The sequence below is a fragment of the Callorhinus ursinus genome, unplaced genomic scaffold (genome assembly GCF_003265705.2).
Source record: "Callorhinus ursinus isolate GAN/ISIS: 27379988/994484 unplaced genomic scaffold, GSC_fseal_2.0 scaffold20, whole genome shotgun sequence".
In the NCBI taxonomy this organism is placed as follows: domain Eukaryota; kingdom Metazoa; phylum Chordata; class Mammalia; order Carnivora; family Otariidae; genus Callorhinus; species Callorhinus ursinus.
Genome location: NW_027397082.1, coordinates 18030950 through 18039879, shown reverse-complemented (window position 1 = coordinate 18039879; position 8930 = coordinate 18030950). Strand labels below are relative to the sequence as shown.

Sequence of the window (8930 nt, the reverse complement as noted above, 5' to 3'; positions counted from 1 at the left end):
AAACAGGCTTCCTGCGGAGCAGGGAGCCCAATGCGGGGCTCGATCCCAGGACCCTGGGATCATGACCTGAGCCGAAGGCAGACACTTAACAACTGAACCACCCAGGCACCCCTAAATAAATAAAATCTTTAAAAAAAATTAAAAAAATCCTATCACATTCTGTCCTGCTTATAATACTCCGCCCACTAAGAATAAAATCCAAAATTCTCAACATGGCTTCTAGGCACCACAGCATCTGGCTTCATCCCTAACCCCATTAACTCCCACCTTCTTGCTCACTCTCAGGCCAAGGATAATCCAGCCCCAGCGTTGTTGTACCTGCTTTTCTCCCCCAGGTATTCAAATGGCTTGTGAAGTTCTTTAGTAGGTCTCCACGCAAGAATCACCTCTTTGGGGAAGCCTTCCCTGGCTATCCTATTGAAAACAGCACCGCATTACTTAATAACTGACATTACATCATATGTTCACCAGTTTGCTTGTTGTCAGTCTCTGTTTCTCTGGGTTCTACCTCTAAAGTAAGCTCCCTGAGGGACTTTTTTGGCTCTCCCCTGTAACCCCAGCCCCTAGAATACTTGCCTGGTGTACTGTGGATTCTCAAACGGCTGCTGAGGGAATGAAGATAACTTTCATTCCCTGGGGCTTTTGCACCCACCAGCTCTCTGCCTGGCTTCTTCCTCACCCTTCTCTTTGCATGGCTAGCTTTGTCACATTCTTTAGCTCTCAATTTAAATGTCACCTCCTCAGAAAGCTACCCTGTTTACCTTATTCTAAGTTCCACTACTGCACTTGTCTTTTCTATCCAGCCTCTCATTCCTGCTGTAATACTTATAACAATTTGCCTTTATCTGTTTGCATGGTGTCCCATCCCCATTTCTTCCCCTAAAATGTAAGCTCCATAAGGGCAGAAACTGCCATGGCTGTCTCATTCACTATTGTATCCCCAGGGCCTAGAACAGTTCCTGGCGAATAATAGACCCTCAAGAAATTGTTGGATATGGGAGCCTGGGTGGCTCAGTTGTTAAGCGTCTGCCTTCGGCTCGGGTCATGATCCCGGGGTCCTGGGATCGAGTCCGACGTCGGGCTCCCTGCTTGGTGGGAAGCCTGCTTCTCCTTCTCCCACTCCCCCTGCTTGTGTTCCCTCTCTCGCTGTCTCTCTCTGTCAAGTGAATTAAAAAAAAAATTGTTGGATAGACTTTTAATAGCTAAAAACTGGAAAGAATCCAAATGCTATAGAATATTGGGTGATTGTTGAAGAATGAGGTAGCTCCATGTGCACTGGCACGGAATGATGTCCACAATATACTTACAGTAAAATGTAACAGGTAAAACTGCTAATTCCTTTTATGTAATTAATATTATGTGCACAGAAAAAATATAGGAAAAATAACAGTTTGGACCCTACCAATCATTTGGGAATAAGGATATTAAAAAGATCTTAACTTCCTATTTTATATATTACTAGGTAGCAAATTATATTTTTTATTTTTTTAAAGATTTTTTATATATTTATTTGACAGAGAGATAGAGAGCACAAGTAGGCAGAGGGAGAGGGAGAAGCAGGCTCTCCACCAAGCAGGGAGCCAGACGCGGGGCTCGATCCCAGGACCCTGAGATCATGACCTGAGCCGAAGGCAGCTGCTTAACCGACTGAGCCACCCAGGCGCCCCCCTATTTTTTATTTTTTTTAAATTTATTTATTTGAGGGGCGACTGGGTGGCTCAGTTGTTGAGCGGCTGTCTTTGGCTTGGGTCATGGTCCCGGGGTCCTGGGATCGAGCACCGCATCAGGCTCCTGCTTGGCAGGGAAGCCTGCTTCTCTCTCTCCTACTCCCCGTTTGTGTTCCCTCTATTGCTGTCTCTGTCAAATAAATTTAAAAAAATCTTTAAAATTTATTTATTTGAGAGAGAGAAGGGGGGAGAGGCAGAGGGAGGTGAAGAGAGGGAGAGAAGCAGACTCCCTGCTGAGTGTGGAGAGATCTCAGGACCCCTGACCCCAACCCCAAGACCATGACCTGAGCTAAAATCAAGAGTAGGTCAGGGCGCCTGGGTGGCTCAGTCGTTAAGTGTCTGCCTTCGGCTCAGGTCATGATCCCAGGGCCCTGGGATCGAGCCCCGCATTGGGCTCCCTGCTCGGCGGGAAGCCTGCTTCTCCCTCTCCCACTCCCCCTGCTTGTGTTCCCTCTCTCGCTGTGTCTCTCTGTCGAATAAATAAAAATTAAAAAAAAAAAAGTAGGACACTCAACTGAAACACCCAGGCACCCCCAACAAACTTTTTTTTTTTTTCAAAACAAACACTAACATTTGATCACTTAGTACATGCCAGGCACCGTGGTAAACATTTTGTGTGCAGCATTTCAAGGCATCTTCTCAATAACCTCATGAGATAGAGGTCCTAATACTATCACCCCCATTTGCAATGAAGAAATTGATTCAGGGACATTAAGCAATTTACCTAAGGTCACATAGCAGACCCATTACACTACACCACCTCCCTGTGTCTTTATAGTTTAAGAAAAAAAAAAAAAGGAAAGGAAAATAAGATGAAACTAGGGGTGACCGTTCAGGATCCAGGCTTTATACAAAAGATACTAAGCAAATTTGGCCCTGAGATCCCTAGAAGCCAGGGCAAAAAGAAAAATATGATCAGTTATGAGATCCTTGGTGCTTCCAAAATAAAAGTAAAACACTCATCAGGAGAAAAACTCTTCCCAAGTGGTGAGGCTTGAGAGCCCTTCCATGAGGTTCATAAACACAGCAGTATTCAGTCCAGTGGTGTACGGCTTCAATAACATAACTGTATACCCAGGCAGCTGTTGGCCCTCCAACAAGTGGAAATTCAGTAAAAGCAATTCCACAAGGAGCCACATTTGTACAGCCTGGGTATCAGATCTGGACTCCTGCCAGACCTATAGTTAAAATTGGATGTGTGGCCTAACCCTCCAGCAAACTCCTGGAATACTGCAAATTCAGCCTGTTAAAGACTGTTAGTAAGAATCAGGAGACAAGAAGTGACATTCATCTGAAATTTCAACCCTAGTGCATTTTCCGGGTAGGCTGGGTTGATTTTATGCTTCTTTTACAGATGAAGAAACTGAGGCTCGGAAAGCCCAGTTATACGTCTAGAAAATGTCAGTGGTAGCCCTAAATCTATGTCTTAGGCATTCCTTCCTCAGCCACGCCTACCACCCACGCTTCAACAAAAGCGCTTAGGCCCTCAAAATCTCTCCGCGGTGCTGGGCTGCTGGGCCTAAGAAGCCTACCCACGGTCCTGCACACTGGAGAAGAGCTGCTGAAACAGGCAGCGCGGCCCCACCCGTGAGGAGGCACACTGGCTCTTCCCGAGCAGGGGAGTAAGGCTCACATTACCGAGATGAGGAACACCCCCACCCACCCTAAACAGAAAAGCGATCTCGCAGCATACACTTGACTTCACTCATTTACTTTTCACTACAACCTGCGGATAGGTGGGCCCTGAGCTTGGGGAGGCATTTGGGCAATTCGGGAAGTTCTGTTAGACGGAGGAGAGGAAAAAGGGAAAGTGGGGGCTTGGTGCAGGGCAGGCTTCTAAGATCGGGAAGAGGAGGGAGAGACGAAACAAAGGGTCCACGCCCTTTTTTCCGCCGCACACCCAGGTTTCCCAAGTCCGAGTGGGAGGGAAGAGAAACAGGGCATCCACCCGGAGATGCTCTTGATCTCTTCTCGCCCTTCCCCCGCTATCCAGCAATAACGCGAGAGAAATCAGGGAAGTGCAGCAGGTGGGCGGCGTGCAGGCTTGGTAAAAAAAAAAAAAGCGAGGTGACAGGTGCATCCAGCGCCGGCGCACCGGGGAGGTCTCCTTCGTGGCCGGCTGAAGGCGGCGGGAGCAGGGGAGGAGAGCCGCGCGCGTGCTCACCGGGCCAGCCGCCGGGCCCTGTGGCGTCCTCAGCTCGGGCCTTTCCTCTTCCTCCGGCGGCCACGATCCGCCGCTTCCGCGGCCAGGCTGCTGTCGCCGCCGTCGTTGCTGGCGGGCGGCCGCAGCACACGCCTCTGCACACGGTACTGGGGCTCGGGGATGTGCGGCGCGCCCTGAAGCAGGAACTGGCCTCCGAGGTAGGTGACGCGCACGTCTGTGCGCGGGTACGTGCCGTACACACGCCGCAGCTCCCGGCGCACCACATCCGGCAGCTCGAGGCGCGGGCCGTGCGCGCGGTCCACGCATCCCCAGCGCAGCTCGGTGTGCATGCTCCAGCCCTCGGGCCACGGCGCCCCGCGGTGGGCAGCCGCCGTCCCTTCCGCCGCGGGCCCTTGTAGCGATGGCCCCAGGTAGCCGGGCACCGGGAAAGGCGGGTGCAGGGCCGCGGCGTAGGCCTGCGGGAAGGCCCATGAGGACAGCGTTGCGGCCAGGGGCGCGCCTGAGCCATGGAAGCAGTGATATTCCCGCGGACCCGGCCACTCACCTGCGGTCAGGCTGGGGGGCCGACTGCAGAAGCTGTGGGCGTGGATGGGGGGCAGCAGCAGAGAGCCGGGCAGGTAGGTGTAGGTGAGGGGCTGCAGCGGAGGCCAGGCGCCCTCCCCGGATGCCAGGCAGCTGTACGAGTACATGGTCTGAAGCTCAGGCGGCGGGCATTTTTACTGGGGCCTGGTCCAAACCTGTGCTGGGGGTGTGTGTGGTTACCCTTTGTTCTATCTCCACCACCGATCCCAGGGGCTTGGTAACCCAGGGCTCTGGTTTACAGCAGGAGCCCACGTGCAGCACCTGATGGTTTGGGGGAACTCTTCCTAAGGCATTCAGCTTCCGTCTCACCTCTTGTCCCAGGGCTGAGCCGAGCCCCAGACTCTCAATAAGCAGTAAGGACCCAAGACCTTTTCAAGCCTTCGCTCGTGAAGTGTTCTTCCCAGGTGGTTCCCCACTCGTCTCCTTCAACCCAGGGGGCGTTGGTACCCAGCATTTGGGGGAGCCAGAGAAGTCCAGAGCAGGCTCCTCTCCACCACTTTTTAGTGGCTCTGCTCCCCTCCATGCCCTGCCTCAGCCACACCTCCTGGTTTCCAGGCAAAGGGAAACACATTTTGCTGGCCATAAGCCAGCCAGCCTGTATCTACACTGGGTGAGCCTGCTGGTCGTACCTGCCTGCCCTGGACGGTGAGGCCTGTGCTCAGGGATGCCCTCACTCCTACATCACTGAGAATATCTTGTTGCCCTTTCCAACCAGTTAGCCACCTGTTCCCCGCACCCCATCCTCCCAGCCCTTCCAAATGGGTCGAGTTATCCTAACATTTGAGTGAAGCTCCTACACCAGGCACTGAGTCAAGTTGCTTATGAGCATCTAACTTTAAGTTTACATCAACCCTAGGAAGGAGGTACTAATATATTCCCCACTTTACGTAGGAGGAAGCTGCTTGCCTCAAATTTGGTAGTAAATGTATTCTATGATTAGGAAACACTTCCTGTTGTAGGCTTATGTAGGTTAAAGTATATTACCCAAACTCACACAGCTAGTTATGGTAAGAGCAAAATTCAACCCCATGTCTGTCTCAAGACTCATGATTGGTAATTAGCTTTATAGCCAATCCATGCTGGGACTTCTTTCACACTGTCTCCAATCCTCACCTCTAGAATGTTACATAAGAACTAATTTTTTTTTTAAGATTTTATTTATATGACAGAGACACAACGAGGGAGGGAACACAAGCAAGGGGAGTGGGAGAGGGAGAAGCAGGCTTCCTGCCGAGCAGGGAGCCCGATGCAGGGCTCGATCCCAGGACTCTGGGATCATGACCTGAGCCGAAGGCAGACGCTTAACAACTGAGCCACCCAGGCGCCCCAAGAACTAATTCTTAATAGCCATGTGAAGAAATGGTAGTATCATTTTCATTTAATTGATAAGGAACCAGAGGCTCAGAGAAGTTAGGCCACTCCCAGGTTTATGTAGTCTAGGTAGCCCAGTGGGATTTGAACCCATTCCAACTAAGGCCAAAGCCCAGAAGCTACTTGGGTGAAGATTGCTTCATCCAGGTGGTGTGAAGCCCTGTCTAAGCTCTAGTCCCCTCTGGCTGCAAGCCACAGTCCTCCACCTCTTTTTTCCCCAGTGGGGTGGGTGATAGTTGCTGGATACTTAAAACTGATACCCTCTCCCAGCTGCTGAGCTGCTGGGCCATCATACTCTCCTTCTTCCTCTTCTCTTGACTCAGGCAGCTTCCCCAGTAACTCCCACAGGTTCTCCTCTAAGTTCTCAGTGTCTCACAAAGGCCAGCTACCCTCTGAGAAGTTCTACACTCACCCTGATGATGTCACACTTTTATATTCCTGACTGAGCTGGTCTCCCAAGTTTTGGGCCATTGGCCTGGTGAAGATAGATACTGGAACTGGGTATCTACCTAACACTCCCTACCCCAGAGCTCCAAGAAGGGAGCCTCACCCTTTGTGCATTCTAGGAACTAGTCCCAAGACACAGTGGCCTTTGTTGGGAGAGGCCTTCACCACCAAGATGTCCACAACCTAATCCCTGCAAACCTGCCAGTATGTTATATTACATGGCAAGGGGGAATTAAGGTTGTAGATGGTATTAAGGTTGTGAATTAGCTGTCCCTTAAAATGAGATTATCCTGGATTATCCAGATAGATCCAATGTAATCACAGGTGTCCTTAAATGTGGAAGAGGGAGGCGGAAGAGTCAGAGTGATGTTATATGAGAGTGAACCAGCCATTGCTGGCTTTGAAGATGGAAGGGGTTCATGAGCTAAGGAATGCAGGCAGCCTTTGGAAGCTGAAAAAGACAAGGAAATGGATTCTTCCCTAGAGCCTCCAGAAAGGAACACAGTTCTGTCAGCACCTTGATTTTAGTTAATGAGGCAGAATTCTAACCTCCAAAATTGTAAGATAATAAATTTGTAGTGTTTTAAGCCACTAAGATTTTGGCAATTTGCTACAGTGCCAATAGGAAATTAATATACCTCCCCATTCCTATTTATAACTTTGCTGTCTCCAAATCTCAGCACTTGAGGAATGTCCAAGACTACCTATAGACTGACCTCACCCAGGCCTGGAGCTCAATCATGGGCCCTATGGGACTGGCGCCTTTCTCCACCTCCTCCCACAAGGGGATCTGGTCACAAGTGTGAGACCAAGCTCAAGTTGGAGGCTGGGAGGGTCAGAAGCCTGTATTTTAACAATTGGTCCCTACATGCTTGCTGAAGACCTCTGCTGGTCTGGTGGTGGTTCAGGTAAAATGGGAAAAATAAGGACCAAACTGAGTTTCTTAATATTCATCCTGACTCCAGTAACAGCTTCTAGATTTTTTTTTAAATAAATCTTTTATTTATTTATTTGACAGAGTCACAGAGAGAAAGGGAACACAAGCAGGGGGAGTGGGAGAGGGAGAAGCAGGCTTCCTGCTGAGCAGGGAGCCCAATGCAGGGCTCGATCCCAGGACCCTGGGATCATGACCTGAGCCGAAGGCAGATGCTTAACGACTGAGCCACCCAGGTGCCCCAACAGCTTCTAGATTTTTGGGGTCCCATAACGTATCTACTCAATAAAGTGGTTCTGGGGGAGTTGGCTCTATTCTATCCTTAAAGTTAGGGGTGATTTAAAGGAATGAGATCTTGCCATTTGCAACGACGTGGATGGAACTGGAGGGTGTTATGCTGAGTGAAATAAGTCAATCAGAGAAAGACATGTATCACATGACCTCACTGATATGAGGAATTCTTAATCTCAGGAAACAAACTGAGTGTTACTGGAGTGGTTGGGGGTGGGAGGGTGGGGTGGTTGGCTGATAGACATTGGGGAGGGTATGTGCTACAGTGAGCGCTGTGAATTGTGCAAGACTGTTGAATCACAGATCTGTACTTCTGAAACAAATAACGCAACATATTTTAAGAAAAAAGAAAAAGAAGAAGATAACAGGAGAGGAAGAGAAGGGGAGTATGTCAGAGGGGGAGACGAACCATGAGAGATGATGGACTCTGAAAAACAAACTGAGGGTTCTAGAGGGGAGGGGGGGGATGGGTTAGCCTGGTGATGGGTATTGAGGAGGGCACGTTCTGCATGGAGCACTGGGTGTTATGAACAAACAATGAATCATGGAACACTGCATCAAAAACTAATGATGTAATATATGGTGATTAACATAACAATAAAAAAATTTAAAAAAAAGTTAGGGGTGATTTATGGCTAGATCAATCACACTGCCATCCCTCTGGCCATAAGGATTGGTTGAGGGTAGCCAGGTGACTCAACTGATCAGGGGAATCAGGCCCAGGACTTTGTTCTTTTGGGGTGGAGGGAAGTGCTCTCTTTCCCCTGGACAGAAATCTGAAAGAATGCAGTCTGGGTGGAGAGGTGAAGGCCTGTCTGAGGATGGAGCCACAGAAGAAGTGGAACCAAGGGACAGAAAGAGAAATTAAGTCCCGATGACATCATTTGAATCCTGGACTTTAAAGTTACATGAGCCAGTAAATTCCTTTTTTCCCTTCCAGTTTTATTGAAATATGATTGACATACACCACTGTATAGGTTTAAGGTATACAGCAAATGATTTGACTTAACGGATATTGTGAAATGATTACCACATTAAGTTTAGTTAATACCCATCATCTTATAGTTTTTTTCCCATGTGATGAGAACTCTTAGGATCTATTCTCTTAACAACTTTCAGATACACCTTGCAGCATACAGCAGTGTTTATAATCATGTACATTACATACCTAGTACTTCTGGAACTTTACCTTTTGACTGCCTTCCTCCAATGCCTCCTCCCATCCCCCCCCAATAAATTCCTTTCTTACTTAATCTGGTTTGAGTGGACTCTTTTCTTCTTTTTCTTTTTTTTTTTAAGATTTTATTTATGTATTTGACAGAGACATAGAGAGCACAGATAGGCAGAGCAGCAGGCAGAGGGAGGGGGAGAAGCAGGCTCCCTGCTGAGCAGGGAACTGGGGTGGGGCTCAATC

The 8930-nt window shown here is 49.1% G+C and overlaps 1 protein-coding gene across 1 annotated transcript; it reads right to left on the bottom strand.

The window, feature by feature from the left end:
* Positions 1–3920: 3920 nt before the first annotated feature.
* On the bottom strand, positions 3921–4580 carry CUNH10orf95 (chromosome unknown C10orf95 homolog). The gene has a single exon (XM_073904562.1). The coding sequence runs from the start codon at positions 4578–4580 to the stop codon at positions 3921–3923; it is 660 nt and encodes a 219-aa protein (XP_073760663.1).
* Between the last annotated feature and the right edge of the window lie 4350 nt (positions 4581–8930).